The sequence below is a fragment of the Delphinapterus leucas genome, chromosome 20, assembly GCF_059928025.1.
Source record: "Delphinapterus leucas isolate spDelLeu-1000000601 "Yukka" chromosome 20, BTC_Dleu_Yukka2, whole genome shotgun sequence".
NCBI lineage: Eukaryota > Metazoa > Chordata > Mammalia > Artiodactyla > Monodontidae > Delphinapterus > Delphinapterus leucas.
Window position 1 is genome coordinate 32,168,814 of NC_143148.1, and position 26,899 is coordinate 32,195,712.

The window sequence follows — 26,899 nt, forward strand, 5'->3', positions numbered from 1 at the left end:
CCCGCGCCCAACCGGACACCACGTCATCCCATGAAGGGTGAGGACACTGAACACCTGGCACAGAGGCAGCAGTGGGAAAGCCCTGAGCCGGCAGTCAGAACCCTCCGCACAGCTCTGTGACCTCTCTGGGCTTCAGCCGCCCACCTCTGCAGCCAGGAGCGCAGCTGGACTGCCTCCGAAGACCCTTGCAGCCCTGAGAAAGGAGAGGCCGGATTCAGCCTCCAGTGATGTCATAACCGGCACCCTGTGGCCGGGAGGTGAGACAGCTGCAGGGTAGGTTTAGTCCTCTGAGTATAGGCTGTGTGCCCTTGGGTAGGTTGCTTAACCTCTGTGGAATTGGCACCATCGCTCCAGACCACGCAGGTTCACCGAGTCTGTCCAAATGCTGTGGCGGTGACTCGTTCCACGGGGCTTGTTGGAGGACATCCCCACGCCCTCTGGCACTGGATAAGCAAGGTTCCTATCCACCTCTGCCCTCACCATGGGCTTGCTTGCACACCAGGGAGCCTTTCTCCAGGAGCTTGTGGGGAGCTCAAGGATTCTCTGTGCGCAAATGTCAGTGTGGAGAGAGCGATCATACAGGACACCGTTCGGGAAGCCCGAGCTAGGAGCCAGGCCACTATCTCGCTTATTCCCCCTCCTTGAAATTAATCTTTTGTATCGAAAGGAGGAAATGAGATCTCAGAGAGTAGCGGTGACTTGCCAGGTCAGGAAGTGGCATGGTGGCTGTGAACCTGAGTGCCTGACACCAACGCCCACGCACGCAGCACGGGCCGGCTCCCGAAATGCCCTCTGCACTCGGGGCACCTGTGGCCGATCTTGGTCCTGGCTTCTGAGCCACGTGTCTCCTCTTTCTCTCAGAGCGCCCATCAAATAGCAGTTCCCTCCCCAGACCGCCAGGGGGCGCAACTCCTGAAATACACTACCTGTTCCCTCAGCCCACACTTGTTGCTCATAAACCCCACCAGGCCCCCCGCACTGCAGCACCACCATCAGTCTGCCGAGGAACACATGGAGTCCTTCTTCTGCAACCAAGTCTCAGGGAAACAGCTGGGAAATTCCCACCAAATCCAAATCACTTTCCTTCGGGGTGTCGGGTAGCCACGGGCTGGACTTTGAGGGAAGGGAAGATGTCAGCCTGACCTAGGGAGGAACTTGCGAAGATTCAGAGCCAAGCCCCCGCAGGGAGCTGTCACGGGTGGCGAGTGTCCTGTCCGTAGCCCTGGGCAAGCCAAGGCTGATGTTCCCTGTGGGGAGGCAGGGGGCAGAGCTGCTCCAGGCGTGTGTGGTCCACACAGTGGGGCATCTGTGAGGTGTTCCCAGGACTCGGGCACACTTTCAATGTATGTGCAACATAGGAGAGCGTCCGATTTTCAGAATTGCTCCTCCACGTGTGAAGGTGGGTTTACGTGTTGAAGGGAGAACTGGGTGTCACATATCGTGTCCTTTGACACGTTTTCTTAGCGATCCTTTTTACTGACCAGGGTTAAAAGTTGTGGCAGAAGATACAAAGAGGTCTCTCCAGGGTGTTTTAGACGCAAGCCCCGTGCAGAAGTCACACAAGAGGGGTGTGGGATTCCATCCCCTCTGGGTACTTTCCAGGCTCTCATCACCGAGGACTGAGTTTGGCAGGGGCCCCCAGAGAAGGAAAATGAGAAATGGACAACTTTCTCTGCAATCCATACTCCTAAGGGCAGTAGAGGGAGTGTGTCCTCTGTGTGTCCAATGCCCTATGTCATCTGGCGAGGGTATCCTTTGGAGCTGAGACACGGAAGCTCAAATTAACCTAAGCGGCTAAGACGCTCAGTGTGTGTGAGTGTTGGGGGTGTGGGGTGTGGGGTGTGGGGGGGGGTACTCTTTGGTCCAGAGCCGAGGTCTCTGCACGTCCAGCCCAGTTCCCCACGCCAGCCCTGATGGGCACGGAGTCTCTCTGTCCAAGACAGACCAAGGAAGACAGAGCCAGAATAAAGTCAACAGCTTTTATTACAACTCACATATTTCATAGAAAAAGGAATGTAGCGTCAGGTCCGGTTGTGTGAAAAACGGTAACATGCAGGTGTGTCCTGCTTGCTCCGTTGACACCCGGGGCAGGCTCTCCGCGACATCAGGCACAGCAGCTGCACTTGTCCGAGGCCCCTTTGCAGACGCAGGCCTGGGCACACTTGGCGCAGCCCACGGGGCAGCAGGAGCAGCAGCCTGGGGAGGCAAGGGCAGCGTGCAGTCGGACCACGCGTTGTCCGGAACCACCCTTCCCAGCAGCAGGCCTGGCCCCAGCCGCCCTCAGGCCCAGACCCTGGGTTTACGGTGGTGTCCTCTGTCCTGAGATAATTGCTCTCAGACACTAGGTTCAGGTTGCCCGGCCCATCTGTGCCCAGGACAGGGCACAGCGCCTTGGGGAGACAGTGAGCAGGGCCTCTGGGGACAAGAGAAAGCCAGCCCCCAGCACCGCCGGTGATGTGAGCCAAGTCCTCAGGATCAAAGCGGAGGCAAAGCCCTCACAGAGCAGCTCCCGCTCGGGATAGGGAAGCTCTGGGCTGCTTCGACAGGAAGGGGCTGCACCAAGGCCCGAGAAGCCACGCACGGCCGCTGGTTCATGTCCCTAAAGTGCTTCAGTCCCTGAGAGGATTCAGAAGCGTGACTCAGGAGGCAGGAGGACTAGTTCTAGTGACAGGTCTGAGGTTGTTTGTTGGTGACCCGTCTGGGCCTCAGCCTCCCTGTTCTCTAGTGCGCGCCTGGGTCTCGGTCACGCCGAAGGTGATTCCAGCTCTGATTGTGAATCCCTTCCTGGTGAGGGGGGCGCCGGGAAGTTTGGTCACTGTCCTGCTCCTGCCTGCCTGCTGAGCTCTGGGCTCCCTCCTCGCACTCAGCCCAGACCCCGCATTCCCAGAGAAGGCCCCGCACACTCACTCTTCTTGCAGGAGGTGCATCTGCAGGCTTTGCAGGTGCAGGAGCCAGCGCAGCCGCAGGAGCCGCCTGCCGGGAAGGGAAAGGCCAGCAGTGAGCAGGGACAGGGATGCAGGAGCTACAGCAGACGGTCAGCGATGCCTCCCTGAGCCCTCCTCCTCTGTCAGGACCCAGCCCTGGGAGCTCGTGTCCACTCAGGCGGATAGAGAAGCCCCAGCTCCTCTCTTCTGGTCCGAGGAGAGTAGGTCCCCTCCTGATGGGACTCCACAGGGAAGGTCCCGGGCTCCAGACCCAGCCCAGGCCGACTGGGGCTGGGGGCCGGGGCCCACGGCCTGAACCCCAAAGAGGCAGCGTCCGCTCCTCCCATCAAGTCCTGGCAGCTCCGAGGCCTCCTGCAAACACTGGGTCCCGGCCTAGCAATCCCCTGACCTGCTGGGTGACCTCAAGAAGGACAGCCTGGAGCCTCCGTGCCCTCAGTGTCAACAGAGAGGCAAAGGGAGACTGACGTGCCCTCAGGAGCCTGGCTACCAAGAAAGCCCTGGACCCGTGACAGGAGTCCTCCCGAGCTCAAACTCAAAGCCCTCCCTTCTCGTCCTGTGCCTGGGAAGGGGGCATCCTAAGGCTCAAAGCCGGGGCTCCCTTACCAGTGGGGCAGGAGCACTTGGGGTCCATCTGGAGGAGAAGTGAGGCCCGAGGTCCAAAGCAAGGGGCGAAGCCGCTTCACGGGTCCGGTGGGGGCCGTGTGGGAGCGAGGAGCCCGGGGGCTCGGTTATAGGCCGAGGAGGCGGCCCGGGCGCAGAGGCCCCGCCCCCGCCTTGCACCCGCGCCGCCCGCCGCGCCCTGGGCCGGGCTGTGAGCAACAGGCGGGGCCGAGCGCACGATTCCCCTTCGGTGCCGGCTGGAGCGGAGGAACCGGGTGCCGTGCGGTAAGCGGTGTCCCAGCCCCCTGGCCGCCCCTTCCCAATGTGCCCGACGGGAGCAGCCACCGTGTTGGCGGGCTGTGCAGGAATCCGGCTCCCGCGTCCTCCGGCCTTCCCCGCGCCGCCGGCCTCCGGGTCGCCGTTTCCTGCAGCCTGAGAACAGCCCCCGCCTCCCGCTCGTGTCCCCTGGCTTGGCTGGAGCCGGGGAGCGGTGTCAGAGAGCGCAGGCGGGTGTGACCCTCACCACCGTTTCGCCGACCCCATCCATGTGTCCCCAGGCGTTGCCAGCCCCGGTCCCCACCACGGTCCTTTGGAAGCATTTTTCCGGTACCGCCTCCTGTAACCGCAGCGCGGTGAACATTGGCTTCAGCCGCGAGTCGCCACTTGTGTTTTCCTTTCCTGGAGGGATCGTGGCTCATTTCTCCGGGGGCTTCTTTGCCTAAACTTTCCAGGGGCGCTCGTCACTGTAGCCGGTCCACCCCCACGCCAGGGTGGAGGTTCCCTAATCATGGGACGCTTCCCCAGGGACGGCATCGTTGTAGGTGATGGGCAGACCTGGCGTTAAATAACAAAGCGAGACAAGTGGATAGTTCCCTTTGAGCGGTCCTGACAGTTACTCACCGTGGAGTCCATGCCAAGCCTTGTTAGTCACTTTTGCTCTTTGACTTGTCACACCAACCGGGAAGGGAGACAGCAGCCAGGAGCCCGTTTCCCAAAGGCCAAAGTACCTACAGTACAAGGAGGCTACTGAGGCAGGCACACAGTGCTGGGGAGTGGTGCCCTGCTTCTGTGCTTTTGTCGCTTCGCAGCTGAAAGAGGGAGTCAGTGAGAAAGCTCCCCTTTGGCCCAGAGCTGCGTCCTCAGCCCGTCTCCACCATGTCCAGCTCAGTCCTGGGGGCGACCAAGGTGACACAGTAGGAGTGTATTTATGATTCTGTGGCTGCCTTCTGACTCTCTCCTTCACTAGTGCTCAAGAGGTTTCTTTTGGTATAACGTGTTTCAGAAAATCACTGAAAAGAAAATGGTAAGGAAATCCTGATGCAGGTGACAGCAGAAATGGCAGGATCCTTCTGTGTCTGTGAGGAGGGCACGGACTGTGTTCCTCACGGCTTTCTATCTGTAGTGTCAACGGCTCTTTGCGTGAAGGCAGGGTAACCCCGTCGGGGGAACTGGTCCCACGCTCACAGGGTGGATGGGGACGGCCCAGAGCACAGAGCTAAACACGCCGTCCTTGCTTGCGTGTCTGGAAGGAGAACAATGTCTCCTAGGCTGATGATAGCAAATAAATAAATAGATAAATGAATGAATGGGTGATGTGGTAGATTACTCACTGAGTGCCCAGTATACTCTGACCTTCTTTGCATGTATTCAGTTCTTTAATCCCGAGAGCCAGACACTATTATTTTGCCCTTTAGGGCCCAGGAGACTGAGCCACAGACAGGTTATGTCACATGGCTATATGTGACACAGATGGGACTGGCCCTCCTGCAGGCTGACTGCAGCCCCGCGCCCAACCGGACACCACGTCATCCCATGAAGGGTGAGGACACTGAACACCTGGCACAGAGGCAGCAGTGGGAAAGCCCTGAGCCGGCAGTCAGAACCCTCCGCACAGCTCTGTGACCTCTCTGGGCTTCAGCCGCCCACCTCTGCAGCCAGGAGCGCAGCTGGACTGCCTCCGAAGACCCTTGCAGCCCTGAGAAAGGAGAGGCCGGATTCAGCCTCCAGTGATGTCATAACCGGCACCCTGTGGCCGGGAGGTGAGACAGCTGCAGGGTAGGTTTAGTCCTCTGAGTATAGGCTGTGTGCCCTTGGGTAGGTTGCTTAACCTCTGTGGAATTGGCACCATCGCTCCAGACCACGCAGGTTCACCGAGTCTGTCCAAATGCTGTGGCGGTGACTCGTTCCACGGGGCTTGTTGGAGGACATCCCCACGCCCTCTGGCACTGGATAAGCAAGGTTCCTATCCACCTCTGCCCTCACCATGGGCTTGCTTGCACACCAGGGAGCCTTTCTCCAGGAGCTTGTGGGGAGCTCAAGGATTCTCTGTGCGCAAATGTCAGTGTGGAGAGAGCGATCATACAGGACACCGTTCGGGAAGCCCGAGCTAGGAGCCAGGCCACTATCTCGCTTATTCCCCCTCCTTGAAATTAATCTTTTGTATCGAAAGGAGGAAATGAGATCTCAGAGAGTAGCGGTGACTTGCCAGGTCAGGAAGTGGCATGGTGGCTGTGAACCTGAGTGCCTGACGCCAACGCCCACGCACGCAGCACGGGCCGGCTCCCGAAATGCCCTCTGCACTCGGGGCACCTGTGGCCGATCTTGGTCCTGGCTTCTGAGCCACGTGTCTCCTCTTTCTCTCAGAGCGCCCATCAAATAGCAGTTCCCTCCCCAGACCGCCAGGGGGCGCAACTCCTGAAATACACTACCTGTTCCCTCAGCCCACACTTGTTGCTCATAAACCCCACCAGGCCCCCCGCACTGCAGCACCACCATCAGTCTGCCGAGGAACACATGGAGTCCTTCTTCTGCAACCAAGTCTCAGGGAAACAGCTGGGAAATTCCCACCAAATCCAAATCACTTTCCTTCGGGGTGTCGGGTAGCCACGGGCTGGACTTTGAGGGAAGGGAAGATGTCAGCCTGACCTAGGGAGGAACTTGCGAAGATTCAGAGCCAAGCCCCCGCAGGGAGCTGTCACGGGTGGCGAGTGTCCTGTCCGTAGCCCTGGGCAAGCCAAGGCTGATGTTCCCTGTGGGGAGGCAGGGGGCAGAGCTGCTCCAGGCGTGTGTGGTCCACACAGTGGGGCATCTGTGAGGTGTTCCCAGGACTCGGGCACACTTTCAATGTATGTGCAACATAGGAGAGCGTCCGATTTTCAGAATTGCTCCTCCACGTGTGAAGGTGGGTTTACGTGTTGAAGGGAGAACTGGGTGTCACATATCGTGTCCTTTGACACGTTTTCTTAGCGATCCTTTTTACTGACCAGGGTTAAAAGTTGTGGCAGAAGATACAAAGAGGTCTCTCCAGGGTGTTTTAGACGCAAGCCCCGTGCAGAAGTCACACAAGAGGGGTGTGGGATTCCATCCCCTCTGGGTACTTTCCAGGCTCTCATCACCGAGGACTGAGTTTGGCAGGGGCCCCCAGAGAAGGAAAATGAGAAATGGACAACTTTCTCTGCAATCCATACTCCTAAGGGCAGTAGAGGGAGTGTGTCCTCTGTGTGTCCAATGCCCTATGTCATCTGGCGAGGGTATCCTTTGGAGCTGAGACACGGAAGCTCAAATTAACCTAAGCGGCTAAGACGCTCAGTGTGTGTGAGTGTTGGGGGTGTGGGGTGTGGGGTGTGGGGGGGGGGATACTCTTTGGTCCAGAGCCGAGGTCTCTGCACGTCCAGCCCAGTTCCCCACGCCAGCCCTGATGGGCACGGAGTCTCTCTGTCCAAGACAGACCAAGGAAGACAGAGCCAGAATAAAGTCAACAGCTTTTATTACAACTCACATATTTCATAGAAAAAGGAATGTAGCGTCAGGTCCGGTTGTGTGAAAAACGGTAACATGCAGGTGTGTCCTGCTTGCTCCGTTGACACCCGGGGCAGGCTCTCCGCGACATCAGGCACAGCAGCTGCACTTGTCCGAGGCCCCTTTGCAGACGCAGGCCTGGGCACACTTGGCGCAGCCCACGGGGCAGCAGGAGCAGCAGCCTGGGGAGGCAAGGGCAGCGTGCAGTCGGACCACGCGTTGTCCGGAACCACCCTTCCCAGCAGCAGGCCTGGCCCCAGCCGCCCTCAGGCCCAGACCCTGGGTTTACGGTGGTGTCCTCTGTCCTGAGATAATTGCTCTCAGACACTAGGTTCAGGTTGCCCGGCCCATCTGTGCCCAGGACAGGGCACAGCGCCTTGGGGAGACAGTGAGCAGGGCCTCTGGGGACAAGAGAAAGCCAGCCCCCAGCACCGCCGGTGATGTGAGCCAAGTCCTCAGGATCAAAGCGGAGGCAAAGCCCTCACAGAGCAGCTCCCGCTCGGGATAGGGAAGCTCTGGGCTGCTTCGACAGGAAGGGGCTGCACCAAGGCCCGAGAAGCCACGCACGGCCGCTGGTTCATGTCCCTAAAGTGCTTCAGTCCCTGAGAGGATTCAGAAGCGTGACTCAGGAGGCAGGAGGACTAGTTCTAGTGACAGGTCTGAGGTTGTTTGTTGGTGACCCGTCTGGGCCTCAGCCTCCCTGTTCTCTAGTGCGCGCCTGGGTCTCGGTCACGCCGAAGGTGATTCCAGCTCTGATTGTGAATCCCTTCCTGGTGAGGGGGGCGCCGGGAAGTTTGGTCACTGTCCTGCTCCTGCCTGCCTGCTGAGCTCTGGGCTCCCTCCTCGCACTCAGCCCAGACCCCGCATTCCCAGAGAAGGCCCCGCACACTCACTCTTCTTGCAGGAGGTGCATCTGCAGGCTTTGCAGGTGCAGGAGCCAGCGCAGCCGCAGGAGCCGCCTGCCGGGAAGGGAAAGGCCAGCAGTGAGCAGGGACAGGGATGCAGGAGCTACAGCAGACGGTCAGCGATGCCTCCCTGAGCCCTCCTCCTCTGTCAGGACCCAGCCCTGGGAGCTCGTGTCCACTCAGGCGGATAGAGAAGCCCCAGCTCCTCTCTTCTGGTCCGAGGAGAGTAGGTCCCCTCCTGATGGGACTCCACAGGGAAGGTCCCGGGCTCCAGACCCAGCCCAGGCCGACTGGGGCTGGGGGCCGGGGCCCACGGCCTGAACCCCAAAGAGGCAGCGTCCGCTCCTCCCATCAAGTCCTGGCAGCTCCGAGGCCTCCTGCAAACACTGGGTCCCGGCCTAGCAATCCCCTGACCTGCTGGGTGACCTCAAGAAGGACAGCCTGGAGCCTCCGTGCCCTCAGTGTCAACAGAGAGGCAAAGGGAGACTGACGTGCCCTCAGGAGCCTGGCTACCAAGAAAGCCCTGGACCCGTGACAGGAGTCCTCCCGAGCTCAAACTCAAAGCCCTCCCTTCTCGTCCTGTGCCTGGGAAGGGGGCATCCTAAGGCTCAAAGCCGGGGCTCCCTTACCAGTGGGGCAGGAGCACTTGGGGTCCATCTGGAGGAGAAGTGAGGCCCGAGGTCCAAAGCAAGGGGCGAAGCCGCTTCACGGGTCCGGTGGGGGCCGTGTGGGAGCGAGGAGCCCGGGGGCTCGGTTATAGGCCGAGGAGGCGGCCCGGGCGCAGAGGCCCCGCCCCCGCCTTGCACCCGCCCCGCGGATCGGCGCCCGCGCCGCCCGCCGCGCCCTGGGCCGGGCTGTGAGCAACAGGCGGGGCCGAGCGCACGATTCCCCTTCGGTGCCGGCTGGAGCGGAGGAACCGGGTGCCGTGCGGTAAGCGCTGTCCCAGCCCCCTGGCCGCCCCTTCCCAATGTGCCCGACGGGAGCAGCCACCGTGTTGGCGGGCTGTGCAGGAATCCGGCTCCCGCGTCCTCCGGCCTTCCCCGCCCCAGGCCCCGCGCCGCCGGCCTCCGGGTCGCCGTTTCCTGCAGCCTGAGAACAGCCCCCGCCTCCCGCTCGTGTCCCCTGGCTTGGCTGGAGCCGGGGAGCGGTGTCAGAGAGCGCAGGCGGGTGTGACCCTCACCACCGTTTCGCCGACCCCATCCATGTGTCCCCAGGCGTTGCCAGCCCCGGTCCCCACCACGGTCCTTTGGAAGCATTTTTCCGGTACCGCCTCCTGTAACCGCAGCGCGGTGAACATTGGCTTCAGCCGCGAGTCGCCACTTGTGTTTTCCTTTCCTGGAGGGATCGTGGCTCATTTCTCCGGGGGCTTCTTTGCCTAAACTTTCCAGGGGCGCTCGTCACTGTAGCCGGTCCACCCCCACGCCAGGGTGGAGGTTCCCTAATCATGGGACGCTTCCCCAGGGACGGCATCGTTGTAGGTGATGGGCAGACCTGGCGTTAAATAACAAAGCGAGACAAGTGGATAGTTCCCTTTGAGCGGTCCTGACAGTTACTCACCGTGGAGTCCATGCCAAGCCTTGTTAGTCACTTTTGCTCTTTGACTTGTCACACCAACCGGGAAGGGAGACAGCAGCCAGGAGCCCGTTTCCCAAAGGCCAAAGTACCTACAGTACAAGGAGGCTACTGAGGCAGGCACACAGTGCTGGGGAGTGGTGCCCTGCTTCTGTGCTTTTGTCGCTTCGCAGCTGAAAGAGGGAGTCAGTGAGAAAGCTCCCCTTTGGCCCAGAGCTGCGTCCTCAGCCCGTCTCCACCATGTCCAGCTCAGTCCTGGGGGCGACCAAGGTGACACAGTAGGAGTGTATTTATGATTCTGTGGCTGCCTTCTGACTCTCTCCTTCAGTAGTGCTCAAGAGGTTTCTTTTGGTATAACGTGTTTCAGAAAATCACTGAAAAGAAAATGGTAAGGAAATCCTGATGCAGGTGACAGCAGAAATGGCAGGATCCTTCTGTGTCTGTGAGGAGGGCACGGACTGTGTTCCTCACGGCTTTCTATCTGTAGTGTCAACGGCTCTTTGCGTGAAGGCAGGGTAACCCCGTCGGGGGAACTGGTCCCACGCTCACAGGGTGGATGGGGACGGCCCAGAGCACAGAGCTAAACACGCCGTCCTTGCTTGCGTGTCTGGAAGGAGAACAATGTCTCCTAGGCTGATGATAGCAAATAAATAAATAGATAAATGAATGAATGGGTGATGTGGTAGATTACTCACTGAGTGCCCAGTATACTCTGACCTTCTTTGCATGTATTCAGTTCTTTAATCCCGAGAGCCAGACACTATTATTTTGCCCTTTAGGGCCCAGGAGACTGAGCCACAGACAGGTTATGTCACATGGCTATATGTGACACAGATGGGACTGGCCCTCCTGCAGGCTGACTGCAGCCCCGCGCCCAACCGGACACCACGTCATCCCATGAAGGGTGAGGACACTGAACACCTGGCACAGAGGCAGCAGTGGGAAAGCCCTGAGCCGGCAGTCAGAACCCTCCGCACAGCTCTGTGACCTCTCTGGGCTTCAGCCGCCCACCTCTGCAGCCAGGAGCGCAGCTGGACTGCCTCCGAAGACCCTTGCAGCCCTGAGAAAGGAGAGGCCGGATTCAGCCTCCAGTGATGTCATAACCGGCACCCTGTGGCCGGGAGGTGAGACAGCTGCAGGGTAGGTTTAGTCCTCTGAGTATAGGCTGTGTGCCCTTGGGTAGGTTGCTTAACCTCTGTGGAATTGGCACCATCGCTCCAGACCACGCAGGTTCACCGAGTCTGTCCAAATGCTGTGGCGGTGACTCGTTCCACGGGGCTTGTTGGAGGACATCCCCACGCCCTCTGGCACTGGATAAGCAAGGTTCCTATCCACCTCTGCCCTCACCATGGGCTTGCTTGCACACCAGGGAGCCTTTCTCCAGGAGCTTGTGGGGAGCTCAAGGATTCTCTGTGCGCAAATGTCAGTGTGGAGAGAGCGATCATACAGGACACCGTTCGGGAAGCCCGAGCTAGGAGCCAGGCCACTATCTCGCTTATTCCCCCTCCTTGAAATTAATCTTTTGTATCGAAAGGAGGAAATGAGATCTCAGAGAGTAGCGGTGACTTGCCAGGTCAGGAAGTGGCATGGTGGCTGTGAACCTGAGTGCCTGACGCCAACGCCCACGCACGCAGCACGGGCCGGCTCCCGAAATGCCCTCTGCACTCGGGGCACCTGTGGCCGATCTTGGTCCTGGCTTCTGAGCCACGTGTCTCCTCTTTCTCTCAGAGCGCCCATCAAATAGCAGTTCCCTCCCCAGACCGCCAGGGGGCGCAACTCCTGAAATACACTACCTGTTCCCTCAGCCCACACTTGTTGCTCATAAACCCCACCAGGCCCCCCGCACTGCAGCACCACCATCAGTCTGCCGAGGAACACATGGAGTCCTTCTTCTGCAACCAAGTCTCAGGGAAACAGCTGGGAAATTCCCACCAAATCCAAATCACTTTCCTTCGGGGTGTCGGGTAGCCACGGGCTGGACTTTGAGGGAAGGGAAGATGTCAGCCTGACCTAGGGAGGAACTTGCGAAGATTCAGAGCCAAGCCCCCGCAGGGAGCTGTCACGGGTGGCGAGTGTCCTGTCCGTAGCCCTGGGCAAGCCAAGGCTGATGTTCCCTGTGGGGAGGCAGGGGGCAGAGCTGCTCCAGGCGTGTGTGGTCCACACAGTGGGGCATCTGTGAGGTGTTCCCAGGACTCGGGCACACTTTCAATGTATGTGCAACATAGGAGAGCGTCCGATTTTCAGAATTGCTCCTCCACGTGTGAAGGTGGGTTTACGTGTTGAAGGGAGAACTGGGTGTCACATATCGTGTCCTTTGACACGTTTTCTTAGCGATCCTTTTTACTGACCAGGGTTAAAAGTTGTGGCAGAAGATACAAAGAGGTCTCTCCAGGGTGTTTTAGACGCAAGCCCCGTGCAGAAGTCACACAAGAGGGGTGTGGGATTCCATCCCCTCTGGGTACTTTCCAGGCTCTCATCACCGAGGACTGAGTTTGGCAGGGGCCCCCAGAGAAGGAAAATGAGAAATGGACAACTTTCTCTGCAATCCATACTCCTAAGGGCAGTAGAGGGAGTGTGTCCTCTGTGTGTCCAATGCCCTATGTCATCTGGCGAGGGTATCCTTTGGAGCTGAGACACGGAAGCTCAAATTAACCTAAGCGGCTAAGACGCTCAGTGTGTGTGAGTGTTGGGGGTGTGGGGTGTGGGGTGTGGGGGGGGGGATACTCTTTGGTCCAGAGCCGAGGTCTCTGCACGTCCAGCCCAGTTCCCCACGCCAGCCCTGATGGGCACGGAGTCTCTCTGTCCAAGACAGACCAAGGAAGACAGAGCCAGAATAAAGTCAACAGCTTTTATTACAACTCACATATTTCATAGAAAAAGGAATGTAGCGTCAGGTCCGGTTGTGTGAAAAACGGTAACATGCAGGTGTGTCCTGCTTGCTCCGTTGACACCCGGGGCAGGCTCTCCGCGACATCAGGCACAGCAGCTGCACTTGTCCGAGGCCCCTTTGCAGACGCAGGCCTGGGCACACTTGGCGCAGCCCACGGGGCAGCAGGAGCAGCAGCCTGGGGAGGCAAGGGCAGCGTGCAGTCGGACCACGCGTTGTCCGGAACCACCCTTCCCAGCAGCAGGCCTGGCCCCAGCCGCCCTCAGGCCCAGACCCTGGGTTTACGGTGGTGTCCTCTGTCCTGAGATAATTGCTCTCAGACACTAGGTTCAGGTTGCCCGGCCCATCTGTGCCCAGGACAGGGCACAGCGCCTTGGGGAGACAGTGAGCAGGGCCTCTGGGGACAAGAGAAAGCCAGCCCCCAGCACCGCCGGTGATGTGAGCCAAGTCCTCAGGATCAAAGCGGAGGCAAAGCCCTCACAGAGCAGCTCCCGCTCGGGATAGGGAAGCTCTGGGCTGCTTCGACAGGAAGGGGCTGCACCAAGGCCCGAGAAGCCACGCACGGCCGCTGGTTCATGTCCCTAAAGTGCTTCAGTCCCTGAGAGGATTCAGAAGCGTGACTCAGGAGGCAGGAGGACTAGTTCTAGTGACAGGTCTGAGGTTGTTTGTTGGTGACCCGTCTGGGCCTCAGCCTCCCTGTTCTCTAGTGCGCGCCTGGGTCTCGGTCACGCCGAAGGTGATTCCAGCTCTGATTGTGAATCCCTTCCTGGTGAGGGGGGCGCCGGGAAGTTTGGTCACTGTCCTGCTCCTGCCTGCCTGCTGAGCTCTGGGCTCCCTCCTCGCACTCAGCCCAGACCCCGCATTCCCAGAGAAGGCCCCGCACACTCACTCTTCTTGCAGGAGGTGCATCTGCAGGCTTTGCAGGTGCAGGAGCCAGCGCAGCCGCAGGAGCCGCCTGCCGGGAAGGGAAAGGCCAGCAGTGAGCAGGGACAGGGATGCAGGAGCTACAGCAGACGGTCAGCGATGCCTCCCTGAGCCCTCCTCCTCTGTCAGGACCCAGCCCTGGGAGCTCGTGTCCACTCAGGCGGATAGAGAAGCCCCAGCTCCTCTCTTCTGGTCCGAGGAGAGTAGGTCCCCTCCTGATGGGACTCCACAGGGAAGGTCCCGGGCTCCAGACCCAGCCCAGGCCGACTGGGGCTGGGGGCCGGGGCCCACGGCCTGAACCCCAAAGAGGCAGCGTCCGCTCCTCCCATCAAGTCCTGGCAGCTCCGAGGCCTCCTGCAAACACTGGGTCCCGGCCTAGCAATCCCCTGACCTGCTGGGTGACCTCAAGAAGGACAGCCTGGAGCCTCCGTGCCCTCAGTGTCAACAGAGAGGCAAAGGGAGACTGACGTGCCCTCAGGAGCCTGGCTACCAAGAAAGCCCTGGACCCGTGACAGGAGTCCTCCCGAGCTCAAACTCAAAGCCCTCCCTTCTCGTCCTGTGCCTGGGAAGGGGGCATCCTAAGGCTCAAAGCCGGGGCTCCCTTACCAGTGGGGCAGGAGCACTTGGGGTCCATCTGGAGGAGAAGTGAGGCCCGAGGTCCAAAGCAAGGGGCGAAGCCGCTTCACGGGTCCGGTGGGGGCCGTGTGGGAGCGAGGAGCCCGGGGGCTCGGTTATAGGCCGAGGAGGCGGCCCGGGCGCAGAGGCCCCGCCCCCGCCTTGCACCCGCGCCGCCCGCCGCGCCCTGGGCCGGGCTGTGAGCAACAGGCGGGGCCGAGCGCACGATTCCCCTTCGGTGCCGGCTGGAGCGGAGGAACCGGGTGCCGTGCGGTAAGCGGTGTCCCAGCCCCCTGGCCGCCCCTTCCCAATGTGCCCGACGGGAGCAGCCACCGTGTTGGCGGGCTGTGCAGGAATCCGGCTCCCGCGTCCTCCGGCCTTCCCCGCGCCGCCGGCCTCCGGGTCGCCGTTTCCTGCAGCCTGAGAACAGCCCCCGCCTCCCGCTCGTGTCCCCTGGCTTGGCTGGAGCCGGGGAGCGGTGTCAGAGAGCGCAGGCGGGTGTGACCCTCACCACCGTTTCGCCGACCCCATCCATGTGTCCCCAGGCGTTGCCAGCCCCGGTCCCCACCACGGTCCTTTGGAAGCATTTTTCCGGTACCGCCTCCTGTAACCGCAGCGCGGTTAACATTGGCTTCAGCCGCGAGTCGCCACTTGTGTTTTCCTTTCCTGGAGGGATCGTGGCTCATTTCTCCGGGGGCTTCTTTGCCTAAACTTTCCAGGGGCGCTCGTCACTGTAGCCGGTCCACCCCCACGCCAGGGTGGAGGTTCCCTAATCATGGGACGCTTCCCCAGGGACGGCATCGTTGTAGGTGATGGGCAGACCTGGCGTTAAATAACAAAGCGAGACAAGTGGATAGTTCCCTTTGAGCGGTCCTGACAGTTACTCACCGTGGAGTCCATGCCAAGCCTTGTTAGTCACTTTTGCTCTTTGACTTGTCACACCAACCGGGAAGGGAGACAGCAGCCAGGAGCCCGTTTCCCAAAGGCCAAAGTACCTACAGTACAAGGAGGCTACTGAGGCAGGCACACAGTGCTGGGGAGTGGTGCCCTGCTTCTGTGCTTTTGTCGCTTCGCAGCTGAAAGAGGGAGTCAGTGAGAAAGCTCCCCTTTGGCCCAGAGCTGCGTCCTCAGCCCGTCTCCACCATGTCCAGCTCAGTCCTGGGGGCGACCAAGGTGACACAGTAGGAGTGTATTTATGATTCTGTGGCTGCCTTCTGACTCTCTCCTTCAGTAGTGCTCAAGAGGTTTCTTTTGGTATAACGTGTTTCAGAAAATCACTGAAAAGAAAATGGTAAGGAAATCCTGATGCAGGTGACAGCAGAAATGGCAGGATCCTTCTGTGTCTGTGAGGAGGGCACGGACTGTGTTCCTCACGGCTTTCTATCTGTAGTGTCAACGGCTCTTTGCGTGAAGGCAGGGTAACCCCGTCGGGGGAACTGGTCCCACGCTCACAGGGTGGATGGGGACGGCCCAGAGCACAGAGCTAAACACGCCGTCCTTGCTTGCGTGTCTGGAAGGAGAACAATGTCTCCTAGGCTGATGATAGCAAATAAATAAATAGATAAATGAATGAATGGGTGATGTGGTAGATTACTCACTGAGTGCCCAGTATACTCTGACCTTCTTTGCATGTATTCAGTTCTTTAATCCCGAGAGCCAGACACTATTATTTTGCCCTTTAGGGCCCAGGAGACTGAGCCACAGACAGGTTATGTCACATGGCTATATGTGACACAGATGGGACTGGCCCTCCTGCAGGCTGACTGCAGCCCCGCGCCCAACCGGACACCACGTCATCCCATGAAGGGTGAGGACACTGAACACCTGGCACAGAGGCAGCAGTGGGAAAGCCCTGAGCCGGCAGTCAGAACCCTCCGCACAGCTCTGTGACCTCTCTGGGCTTCAGCCGCCCACCTCTGCAGCCAGGAGCGCAGCTGGACTGCCTCCGAAGACCCTTGCAGCCCTGAGAAAGGAGAGGCCGGATTCAGCCTCCAGTGATGTCATAACCGGCACCCTGTGGCCGGGAGGTGAGACAGCTGCAGGGTAGGTTTAGTCCTCTGAGTATAGGCTGTGTGCCCTTGGGTAGGTTGCTTAACCTCTGTGGAATTGGCACCATCGCTCCAGACCACGCAGGTTCACCGAGTCTGTCCAAATGCTGTGGCGGTGACTCGTTCCACGGGGCTTGTTGGAGGACATCCCCACGCCCTCTGGCACTGGATAAGCAAGGTTCCTATCCACCTCTGCCCTCACCATGGGCTTGCTTGCACACCAGGGAGCCTTTCTCCAGGAGCTTGTGGGGAGCTCAAGGATTCTCTGTGCGCAAATGTCAGTGTGGAGAGAGCGATCATACAGGACACCGTTCGGGAAGCCCGAGCTAGGAGCCAGGCCACTATCTCGCTTATTCCCCCTCCTTGAAATTAATCTTTTGTATCGAAAGGAGGAAATGAGATCTCAGAGAGTAGCGGTGACTTGCCAGGTCAGGAAGTGGCATGGTGGCTGTGAACCTGAGTGCCTGACACCAACGCCCACGCACGCAGCACGGGCCGGCTCCCGAAATGCCCTCTGCACTCGGGGCACCTGTGGCCGATCTTGGTCCTGGCTTCTGAGCCACGTGTCTCCTCTTTCTCTCAGAGCGCCCATCAAATAGCAGTTCCCTCCCCAGACCGCCAGGGGGCGCAACTCCTGAAATACACTACCTGTTCCCTCAGCCCACACTTGTTGCTCATAAACCCCACCAGGCCCCCCGCACTGCAGCACCACCATCAGTCTGCCGAGGAACACATGGAGTCCTTCTTCTGCAACCAAGTCTCAGGGAAACAGCTGGGAAATTCCCACCAAATCCAAATCACTTTCCTTCGGGGTGTCGGGTAGCCACGGGCTGGACTTTGAGGGAAGGGAAGATGTCAGCCTGACCTAGGGAGGAACTTGCGAAGATTCAGAGCCAAGCCCCCGCAGGGAGCTGTCACGGGTGGCGAGTGTCCTGTCCGTAGCCCTGGGCAAGCCAAGGCTGATGTTCCCTGTGGGGAGGCAGGGGGCAGAGCTGCTCCAGGCGTGTGTGGTCCACACAGTGGGGCATCTGTGAGGTGTTCCCAGGACTCGGGCACACTTTCAATGTATGTGCAACATAGGAGAGCGTCCGATTTTCAGAATTGCTCCTCCACGTGTGAAGGTGGGTTTACGTGTTGAAGGGAGAACTGGGTGTCACATATCGTGTCCTTTGACACGTTTTCTTAGCGATCCTTTTTACTGACCAGGGTTAAAAGTTGTGGCAGAAGATACAAAGAGGTCTCTCCAGGGTGTTTTAGACGCAAGCCCCGTGCAGAAGTCACACAAGAGGGGTGTGGGATTCCATCCCCTCTGGGTACTTTCCAGGCTCTCATCACCGAGGACTGAGTTTGGCAGGGGCCCCCAGAGAAGGAAAATGAGAAATGGACAACTTTCTCTGCAATCCATACTCCTAAGGGCAGTAGAGGGAGTGTGTCCTCTGTGTGTCCAATGCCCTATGTCATCTGGCGAGGGTATCCTTTGGAGCTGAGACACGGAAGCTCAAATTAACCTAAGCGGCTAAGACGCTCAGTGTGTGTGAGTGTTGGGGGTGTGGGGTGTGGGGTGTGGGGGGGGGGATACTCTTTGGTCCAGAGCCGAGGTCTCTGCACGTCCAGCCCAGTTCCCCACGCCAGCCCTGATGGGCACGGAGTCTCTCTGTCCAAGACAGACCAAGGAAGACAGAGCCAGAATAAAGTCAACAGCTTTTATTACAACTCACATATTTCATAGAAAAAGGAATGTAGCGTCAGGTCCGGTTGTGTGAAAAACGGTAACATGCAGGTGTGTCCTGCTTGCTCCGTTGACACCCGGGGCAGGCTCTCCGCGACATCAGGCACAGCAGCTGCACTTGTCCGAGGCCCCTTTGCAGACGCAGGCCTGGGCACACTTGGCGCAGCCCACGGGGCAGCAGGAGCAGCAGCCTGGGGAGGCAAGGGCAGCGTGCAGTCGGACCACGCGTTGTCCGGAACCACCCTTCCCAGCAGCAGGCCTGGCCCCAGCCGCCCTCAGGCCCAGACCCTGGGTTTACGGTGGTGTCCTCTGTCCTGAGATAATTGCTCTCAGACACTAGGTTCAGGTTGCCCGGCCCATCTGTGCCCAGGACAGGGCACAGCGCCTTGGGGAGACAGTGAGCAGGGCCTCTGGGGACAAGAGAAAGCCAGCCCCCAGCACCGCCGGTGATGTGAGCCAAGTCCTCAGGATCAAAGCGGAGGCAAAGCCCTCACAGAGCAGCTCCCGCTCGGGATAGGGAAGCTCTGGGCTGCTTCGACAGGAAGGGGCTGCACCAAGGCCCGAGAAGCCACGCACGGCCGCTGGTTCATGTCCCTAAAGTGCTTCAGTCCCTGAGAGGATTCAGAAGCGTGACTCAGGAGGCAGGAGGACTAGTTCTAGTGACAGGTCTGAGGTTGTTTGTTGGTGACCCGTCTGGGCCTCAGCCTCCCTGTTCTCTAGTGCGCGCCTGGGTCTCGGTCACGCCGAAGGTGATTCCAGCTCTGATTGTGAATCCCTTCCTGGTGAGGGGGGCGCCGGGAAGTTTGGTCACTGTCCTGCTCCTGCCTGCCTGCTGAGCTCTGGGCTCCCTCCTCGCACTCAGCCCAGACCCCGCATTCCCAGAGAAGGCCCCGCACACTCACTCTTCTTGCAGGAGGTGCATCTGCAGGCTTTGCAGGTGCAGGAGCCAGCGCAGCCGCAGGAGCCGCCTGCCGGGAAGGGAAAGGCCAGCAGTGAGCAGGGACAGGGATGCAGGAGCTACAGCAGACGGTCAGCGATGCCTCCCTGAGCCCTCCTCCTCTGTCAGGACCCAGCCCTGGGAGCTCGTGTCCACTCAGGCGGATAGAGAAGCCCCAGCTCCTCTCTTCTGGTCCGAGGAGAGTAGGTCCCCTCCTGATGGGACTCCACAGGGAAGGTCCCGGGCTCCAGACCCAGCCCAGGCCGACTGGGGCTGGGGGCCGGGGCCCACGGCCTGAACCCCAAAGAGGCAGCGTCCGCTCCTCCCATCAAGTCCTGGCAGCTCCGAGGCCTCCTGCAAACACTGGGTCCCGGCCTAGCAATCCCCTGACCTGCTGGGTGACCTCAAGAAGGACAGCCTGGAGCCTCCGTGCCCTCAGTGTCAACAGAGAGGCAAAGGGAGACTGACGTGCCCTCAGGAGCCTGGCTACCAAGAAAGCCCTGGACCCGTGACAGGAGTCCTCCCGAGCTCAAACTCAAAGCCCTCCCTTCTCGTCCTGTGCCTGGGAAGGGGGCATCCTAAGGCTCAAAGCCGGGGCTCCCTTACCAGTGGGGCAGGAGCACTTGGGGTCCATCTGGAGGAGAAGTGAGGCCCGAGGTCCAAAGCAAGGGGCGAAGCCGCTTCACGGGTCCGGTGGGGGCCGTGTGGGAGCGAGGAGCCCGGGGGCTCGGTTATAGGCCGAGGAGGCGGCCCGGGCGCAGAGGCCCCGCCCCCGCCTTGCACCCGCCCCGCGGATCGGCGCCCGCGCCGCCCGCCGCGCCCTGGGCCGGGCTGTGAGCAACAGGCGGGGCCGAGCGCACGATTCCCCTTCGGTGCCGGCTGGAGCGGAGGAACCGGGTGCCGTGCGGTAAGCGCTGTCCCAGCCCCCTGGCCGCCCCTTCCCAATGTGCCCGACGGGAGCAGCCACCGTGTTGGCGGGCTGTGCAGGAATCCGGCTCCCGCGTCCTCCGGCCTTCCCCGCCCCAGGCCCCGCGCCGCCGGCCTCCGGGTCGCCGTTTCCTGCAGCCTGAGAACAGCCCCCGCCTCCCGCTCGTGTCCCCTGGCTTGGCTGGAGCCGGGGAGCGGTGTCAGAGAGCGCAGGCGGGTGTGACCCTCACCACCGTTTCGCCGACCCCATCCATGTGTCCCCAGGCGTTGCCAGCCCCGGTCCCCACCACGGTCCTTTGGAAGCATTTTTCCGGTACCGCCTCCTGTAACCGCAGCGCGGTGAACATTGGCTTCAGCCGCGAGTCGCCACTTGTGTTTTCCTTTCCTGGAGGGATCGTGGCTCATTTCTCCGGGGGCTTCTTTGCCTAAACTTTCCAGGGGCGCTCGTCACTGTAGCCGGTCCACCCCCACGCCAGGGTGGAGGTTCCCTAATCATGGGACGCTTCCCCAGGGACGGCATCGTTGTAGGTGATGGGCAGACCTGGCGTTAAATAACAAAGCGAGACAAGTGGATAGTTCCCTTTGAGCGGTCCTGACAGTTACTCACCGTGGAGTCCATGCCAAGCCTTGTTAGTCACTTTTGCTCTTTGACTTGTCACACCAACCGGGAAGGGAGACAGCAGCCAGGAGCCCGTTTCCCAAAGGCCAAAGTACCTACAGTACAAGGAGGCTACTGAGGCAGGCACACAGTGCTGGGGAGTGGTGCCCTGCTTCTGTGCTTTTGTCGCTTCGCAGCTGAAAGAGGGAGTCAGTGAGAAAGCTCCCCTTTGGCCCAGAGCTGCGTCCTCAGCCCGTCTCCACCATGTCCAGCTCAGTCCTGGGGGCGACCAAGGTGACACAGTAGGAGTGTATTTATGATTCTGTGGCTGCCTTCTGACTCTCTCCTTCAGTAGTGCTCAAGAGGTTTCTTTTGGTATAACGTGTTTCAGAAAATCACTGAAAAGAAAATGGTAAGGAAATCCTGATGCAGGTGACAGCAGAAATGGCAGGATCCTTCTGTGTCTGTGAGGAGGGCACGGACTGTGTTCCTCACGGCTTTCTATCTGTAGTGTCAACGGCTCTTTGCGTGAAGGCAGGGTAACCCCGTCGGGGGAACTGGTCCCACGCTCACAGGGTGGATGGGGACGGCCCAGAGCACAGAGCTAAACACGCCGTCCTTGCTTGCGTGTCTGGAAGGAGAACAATGTCTCCTAGGCTGATGATAGCAAATAAATAAATAGATAAATGAATGAATGGGTGATGTGGTAGATTACTCACTGAGTGCCCAGTATACTCTGACCTTCTTTGCATGTATTCAGTTCTTTAATCCCGAGAGCCAGACACTATTATTTTGCCCTTTAGGGCCCAGGAGACTGAGCCACAGACAGGTTATGTCACATGGCTATATGTGACACAGATGGGACTGGCCCTCCTGCAGGCTGACTGCAGCCCCGCGCCCAACCGGACACCACGTCATCCCATGAAGGGTGAGGACACTGAACACCTGGCACAGAGGCAGCAGTGGGAAAGCCCTGAGCCGGCAGTCAGAACCCTCCGCACAGCTCTGTGACCTCTCTGGGCTTCAGCCGCCCACCTCTGCAGCCAGGAGCGCAGCTGGACTGCCTCCGAAGACCCTTGCAGCCCTGAGAAAGGAGAGGCCGGATTCAGCCTCCAGTGATGTCATAACCGGCACCCTGTGGCCGGGAGGTGAGACAGCTGCAGGGTAGGTTTAGTCCTCTGAGTATAGGCTGTGTGCCCTTGGGTAGGTTGCTTAACCTCTGTGGAATTGGCACCATCGCTCCAGACCACGCAGGTTCACCGAGTCTGTCCAAATGCTGTGGCGGTGACTCGTTCCACGGGGCTTGTTGGAGGACATCCCCACGCCCTCTGGCACTGGATAAGCAAGGTTCCTATCCACCTCTGCCCTCACCATGGGCTTGCTTGCACACCAGGGAGCCTTTCTCCAGGAGCTTGTGGGGAGCTCAAGGATTCTCTGTGCGCAAATGTCAGTGTGGAGAGAGCGATCATACAGGACACCGTTCGGGAAGCCCGAGCTAGGAGCCAGGCCACTATCTCGCTTATTCCCCCTCCTTGAAATTAATCTTTTGTATCGAAAGGAGGAAATGAGATCTCAGAGAGTAGCGGTGACTTGCCAGGTCAGGAAGTGGCATGGTGGCTGTGAACCTGAGTGCCTGACACCAACGCCCACGCACGCAGCACGGGCCGGCTCCCGAAATGCCCTCTGCACTCGGGGCACCTGTGGCCGATCTTGGTCCTGGCTTCTGAGCCACGTGTCTCCTCTTTCTCTCAGAGCGCCCATCAAATAGCAGTTCCCTCCCCAGACCGCCAGGGGGCGCAACTCCTGAAATACACTACCTGTTCCCTCAGCCCACACTTGTTGCTCATAAACCCCACCAGGCCCCCCGCACTGCAGCACCACCATCAGTCTGCCGAGGAACACATGGAGTCCTTCTTCTGCAACCAAGTCTCAGGGAAACAGCTGGGAAATTCCCACCAAATCCAAATCACTTTCCTTCGGGGTGTCGGGTAGCCACGGGCTGGACTTTGAGGGAAGGGAAGATGTCAGCCTGACCTAGGGAGGAACTTGCGAAGATTCAGAGCCAAGCCCCCGCAGGGAGCTGTCACGGGTGGCGAGTGTCCTGTCCGTAGCCCTGGGCAAGCCAAGGCTGATGTTCCCTGTGGGGAGGCAGGGGGCAGAGCTGCTCCAGGCGTGTGTGGTCCACACAGTGGGGCATCTGTGAGGTGTTCCCAGGACTCGGGCACACTTTCAATGTATGTGCAACATAGGAGAGCGTCCGATTTTCAGAATTGCTCCTCCACGTGTGAAGGTGGGTTTACGTGTTGAAGGGAGAACTGGGTGTCACATATCGTGTCCTTTGACACGTTTTCTTAGCGATCCTTTTTACTGACCAGGGTTAAAAGTTGTGGCAGAAGATACAAAGAGGTCTCTCCAGGGTGTTTTAGACGCAAGCCCCGTGCAGAAGTCACACAAGAGGGGTGTGGGATTCCATCCCCTCTGGGTACTTTCCAGGCTCTCATCACCGAGGACTGAGTTTGGCAGGGGCCCCCAGAGAAGGAAAATGAGAAATGGACAACTTTCTCTGCAATCCATACTCCTAAGGGCAGTAGAGGGAGTGTGTCCTCTGTGTGTCCAATGCCCTATGTCATCTGGCGAGGGTATCCTTTGGAGCTGAGACACGGAAGCTCAAATTAACCTAAGCGGCTAAGACGCTCAGTGTGTGTGAGTGTTGGGGGTGTGGGGTGTGGGGTGTGTGGGGGGGGTACTCTTTGGTCCAGAGCCGAGGTCTCTGCACGTCCAGCCCAGTTCCCCACGCCAGCCCTGATGGGCACGGAGTCTCTCTGTCCAAGACAGACCAAGGAAGACAGAGCCAGAATAAAGTCAACAGCTTTTATTACAACTCACATATTTCATAGAAAAAGGAATGTAGCGTCAGGTCCGGTTGTGTGAAAAACGGTAACATGCAGGTGTGTCCTGCTTGCTCCGTTGACACCCGGGGCAGGCTCTCCGCGACATCAGGCACAGCAGCTGCACTTGTCCGAGGCCCCTTTGCAGACGCAGGCCTGGGCACACTTGGCGCAGCCCACGGGGCAGCAGGAGCAGCAGCCTGGGGAGGCAAGGGCAGCGTGCAGTCGGACCACGCGTTGTCCGGAACCACCCTTCCCAGCAGCAGGCCTGGCCCCAGCCGCCCTCAGGCCCAGACCCTGGGTTTACGGTGGTGTCCTCTGTCCTGAGATAATTGCTCTCAGACACTAGGTTCAGGTTGCCCGGCCCATCTGTGCCCAGGACAGGGCACAGCGCCTTGGGGAGACAGTGAGCAGGGCCTCTGGGGACAAGAGAAAGCCAGCCCCCAGCACCGCCGGTGATGTGAGCCAAGTCCTCAGGATCAAAGCGGAGGCAAAGCCCTCACAGAGCAGCTCCCGCTCGGGATAGGGAAGCTCTGGGCTGCTTCGACAGGAAGGGGCTGCACCAAGGCCCGAGAAGCCACGCACGGCCGCTGGTTCATGTCCCTAAAGTGCTTCAGTCCCTGAGAGGATTCAGAAGCGTGACTCAGGAGGCAGGAGGACTAGTTCTAGTGACAGGTCTGAGGTTGTTTGTTGGTGACCCGTCTGGGCCTCAGCCTCCCTGTTCTCTAGTGCGCGCCTGGGTCTCGGTCACGCCGAAGGTGATTCCAGCTCTGATTGTGAATCCCTTCCTGGTGAGGGGGGCGCCGGGAAGTTTGGTCACTGTCCTGCTCCTGCCTGCCTGCTGAGCTCTGGGCTCCCTCCTCGCACTCAGCCCAGACCCCGCATTCCCAGAGAAGGCCCCGCACACTCACTCTTCTTGCAGGAGGTGCATCTGCAGGCTTTGCAGGTGCAGGAGCCAGCGCAGCCGCAGGAGCCGCCTGCCGGGAAGGGAAAGGCCAGCAGTGAGCAGGGACAGGGATGCAGGAGCTACAGCAGACGGTCAGCGATGCCTCCCTGAGCCCTCCTCCTCTGTCAGGACCCAGCCCTGGGAGCTCGTGTCCACTCAGGCGGATAGAGAAGCCCCAGCTCCTCTCTTCTGGTCCGAGGAGAGTAGGTCCCCTCCTGATGGGACTCCACAGGGAAGGTCCCGGGCTCCAGACCCAGCCCAGGCCGACTGGGGCTGGGGGCCGGGGCCCACGGCCTGAACCCCAAAGAGGCAGCGTCCGCTCCTCCCATCAAGTCCTGGCAGCTCCGAGGCCTCCTGCAAACACTGGGTCCCGGCCTAGCAATCCCCTGACCTGCTGGGTGACCTCAAGAAGGACAGCCTGGAGCCTCTGTACTCTCCCTTCAAAAATAGAGGCTGGAAATCTCTGGCGTTCTAGTGGTTAGGAGTCAGCGCTCTCACTTCTTAGTGTTTGGGGTAAATCCCTGTTCAGGGAACTAAGCTCCGAGAAGCCGAGTGGTACGGCCAAAAAAAAGAAAAAAAAATATATTGAAAAAATGCTGTCGCTGCCCTGGCGAGGAAGAAAGCACTGGGTGAACTGCGGGCGTCCACTTGTGCTCAAATTTAAAATTCTTCCTCATCTAACCGCAGGGCCACTCTGTCCTGTGCCTGAGTAGCAGGCAACCAAGGCCCAGAGCCAGGGGTTCGTTACCAGTGGCGCAGGAGCAGTTGGGTTCCATTTGGAGCCGACGTGAGGCCGGGGATGGAAAGCAAGCGGCCAAGAAGCACCTGAGCTGGTGGAAGGCGTGTCGAGCCTAGGAGCCTGCTTGCAGTGTTTGTTCCCAGAGGAGGCGGCCCGGGCGCAGAGGTTCCACCCCCTCCTTGCACCCCCTCCCGCGTCTGCGCCGCCCGCCCGCAGCGCCCGGGGCCGGGCTGTGAGCAACACTCGGGGCCGAGCGCAGGATTCTCCCAGTGCGCATGGGTCCAATCTGCGCACGGAGAGCCGAGTTTGGTGCCTGCTCGCGTGTAGGGACTGTTTGCCAGGAAGTACGCGGTGTCCTAGCCTCCCTGTCCGCCCCTCCCTATTTTCCCGAGGGCGGCAGCCACCTTGTTCCCGGATTTTCCAGCAACCCAGCCTCTGTGTTCTCGCTGTCTTCCCCACCCCCCGCCCCCGCGCTGTTGTTTTCAGGTTCACCCTTTCCGGAGCCCGTGTGCAACCCTAGTCTCGCGCTCACGTCCCAGGCATGGCAGGATCCTGGGAGTTGTGTGCAGAGACCGGTGGTGGATGTGACCTTCACCAATCCTCCGACTCCCTCTTCCCCCACCATTTCCTGTCCTGGTCCCCACGATGGTCCTTAGGCAGCGTTTCTCTAACGTTTCTCCGAAAGAGCACCACGGCCAACTCAGGCCTCTGCCTCCCATCCTTCCTTCTGTTCTCCACTACTGAATGGATGGATGGGCACATTTGTCCCTATGCTCCTGGCCTGAACTTGCCAGGGGTTTTCCTGATCCTAGCCAGTCCACCCTGCTCTGGGATGGAGGTTCCCAAAGCATGAGATCCCACCCCATGGAAGGGATCATTGTAAGTGATGGGCAGACCTGGCATCAAATAACAAAGCATGAAAAGTGGTTATTTCCCTTTTAGTGTTCAGCAGTGGGGAGAGCATTGAGCAGGCAGTCAGATCCCTCTGCACAGCTCTGTGACCTCTCTGGACTTCAGTCTCCCATCTCTGCCGCCAGAAGCACAGCTAGACTGTCTCAAAGGACCCTTCCAGCTGTGAATAATGATAGGCAGGACTCAGCATTCAGTGACCTCATAATCAGCGACCTTTGGCAAGGAGGTGAGACAGCCTTGCTACAGGTTCAGACCTCTGGATGTGATCTGTGTGCCCTTAGGCAGGTTGCTTAAACTCTGGGTAGCTGGCACAATCATTACAGCCCCTGCAGGTTCACTCTGTTACTGGTTCATTGTAGATCAAGTGATATGAAGGGTGGGCATTGATTTTGTGTTTCTCCAAATGGTGTGGCAGCATCTTATCCTAGGGGGGCTATTGCAGGGCATCCACACTCCCTCTGCCAGTGGATCAGTAAATTTGCAATCAAACTTTAACCTCCAGCCTGGAGTAATGCTTGCAAAACCATGAGCCTTTCCCCAAGAGCTTGTTGGAATTAAACAAGATTCTGTCCCAGTAAAGTCACTGTGAACAGAAGCATCATAATAGACACTGTTTATTAAGCCCTAGTGAGGAGCTGGGCCACTCTCAATACCACATAGGGATATAATCTCCTTTTTATAGGAAATGGAGACTTAGAGAGGTTGAGCGACTCATTTAGGATATGCGGCTGGTAAGTGCCACTGTCGTCTGTGAACCAAGACTGCCTGACACCAGCACCCATGCACCCAGCACAGGCTGGCTCCTGAAATCCCCTCTTCACACAGGACACCTGTGGGTGAGTGTGGTCCTGACACTTGGGCCACGTGACTCCTCTTTCTCTTTGACTTTACACCAAACAGCAAATCCATCCAAAAGTTGTCAGGAGGAC

The 26,899-nt window shown here is 59.3% G+C and overlaps 4 protein-coding genes across 4 annotated transcripts; all 4 read right to left on the minus strand.

Moving 5' to 3' along the window:
* Positions 1-1,989: 1,989 nt before the first annotated feature.
* On the minus strand, positions 1,990-3,717 carry LOC149744662 (metallothionein-1E-like). Its single transcript, XM_089902518.1, has 3 exons — positions 3,549-3,717; positions 2,908-2,973; positions 1,990-2,196 (listed from the first exon to the last, which is right to left on the minus strand). Exons 1-3 carry the CDS (start codon positions 3,574-3,576, stop codon positions 2,105-2,107), a joined length of 186 nt encoding a protein of 61 aa, XP_089758644.1. The 5' UTR covers positions 3,577-3,717; the 3' UTR covers positions 1,990-2,104.
* A 3,601-nt stretch (positions 3,718-7,318) lies between these two features.
* Positions 7,319-9,047, minus strand: LOC149744663 (metallothionein-1E-like). Its single transcript, XM_089903096.1, has 3 exons — positions 8,878-9,047; positions 8,237-8,302; positions 7,319-7,525 (listed from the first exon to the last, which is right to left on the minus strand). Exons 1-3 carry the CDS (start codon positions 8,903-8,905, stop codon positions 7,434-7,436), a joined length of 186 nt encoding a protein of 61 aa, XP_089759222.1. The 5' UTR covers positions 8,906-9,047; the 3' UTR covers positions 7,319-7,433.
* A 3,631-nt stretch (positions 9,048-12,678) lies between these two features.
* LOC149744664 (metallothionein-1E-like) lies at positions 12,679-14,406 on the minus strand. The gene is made up of 3 exons (XM_089902519.1): positions 14,238-14,406; positions 13,597-13,662; positions 12,679-12,885 (listed from the first exon to the last, which is right to left on the minus strand). The coding sequence occupies exons 1-3, from the start codon at positions 14,263-14,265 to the stop codon at positions 12,794-12,796; spliced, it is 186 nt and encodes a 61-aa protein (XP_089758645.1). The 5' UTR covers positions 14,266-14,406; the 3' UTR covers positions 12,679-12,793.
* A 3,601-nt stretch (positions 14,407-18,007) lies between these two features.
* LOC149744665 (metallothionein-1E-like) lies at positions 18,008-19,736 on the minus strand. The gene is made up of 3 exons (XM_089902520.1): positions 19,567-19,736; positions 18,926-18,991; positions 18,008-18,214 (listed from the first exon to the last, which is right to left on the minus strand). Exons 1-3 carry the CDS (start codon positions 19,592-19,594, stop codon positions 18,123-18,125), a joined length of 186 nt encoding a protein of 61 aa, XP_089758646.1. The 5' UTR covers positions 19,595-19,736; the 3' UTR covers positions 18,008-18,122.
* Positions 19,737-26,899: the final 7,163 nt, after the last annotated feature.

What these genes read in the sequence shown, in the direction of transcription:
- LOC149744664 (XM_089902519.1), bottom strand. Translation starts at nt 14,265, where the DNA reads ATGGACCCCAAGTGCTCCTGCCCCACTG. An exon ending in CAAGTGCTCCTGCCCCACTG is followed by an intron (nt 13,663 to 14,237) that starts GTAAGGGAGCCC and finishes CCTTCCCGGCAG; the next exon opens with GCGGCTCCTGCGGCTGCGCT. An exon ending in ATGCACCTCCTGCAAGAAGA is followed by an intron (nt 12,886 to 13,596) that starts GTGAGTGTGCGG and finishes TTGCCTCCCCAG; the next exon opens with GCTGCTGCTCCTGCTGCCCC.
- LOC149744662 (XM_089902518.1), bottom strand. Translation starts at nt 3,576, where the DNA reads ATGGACCCCAAGTGCTCCTGCCCCACTG. An exon ending in CAAGTGCTCCTGCCCCACTG is followed by an intron (nt 2,974 to 3,548) that starts GTAAGGGAGCCC and finishes CCTTCCCGGCAG; the next exon opens with GCGGCTCCTGCGGCTGCGCT. An exon ending in ATGCACCTCCTGCAAGAAGA is followed by an intron (nt 2,197 to 2,907) that starts GTGAGTGTGCGG and finishes TTGCCTCCCCAG; the next exon opens with GCTGCTGCTCCTGCTGCCCC.
- LOC149744665 (XM_089902520.1), bottom strand. Translation starts at nt 19,594, where the DNA reads ATGGACCCCAAGTGCTCCTGCCCCACTG. An exon ending in CAAGTGCTCCTGCCCCACTG is followed by an intron (nt 18,992 to 19,566) that starts GTAAGGGAGCCC and finishes CCTTCCCGGCAG; the next exon opens with GCGGCTCCTGCGGCTGCGCT. An exon ending in ATGCACCTCCTGCAAGAAGA is followed by an intron (nt 18,215 to 18,925) that starts GTGAGTGTGCGG and finishes TTGCCTCCCCAG; the next exon opens with GCTGCTGCTCCTGCTGCCCC.
- LOC149744663 (XM_089903096.1), bottom strand. Translation starts at nt 8,905, where the DNA reads ATGGACCCCAAGTGCTCCTGCCCCACTG. An exon ending in CAAGTGCTCCTGCCCCACTG is followed by an intron (nt 8,303 to 8,877) that starts GTAAGGGAGCCC and finishes CCTTCCCGGCAG; the next exon opens with GCGGCTCCTGCGGCTGCGCT. An exon ending in ATGCACCTCCTGCAAGAAGA is followed by an intron (nt 7,526 to 8,236) that starts GTGAGTGTGCGG and finishes TTGCCTCCCCAG; the next exon opens with GCTGCTGCTCCTGCTGCCCC.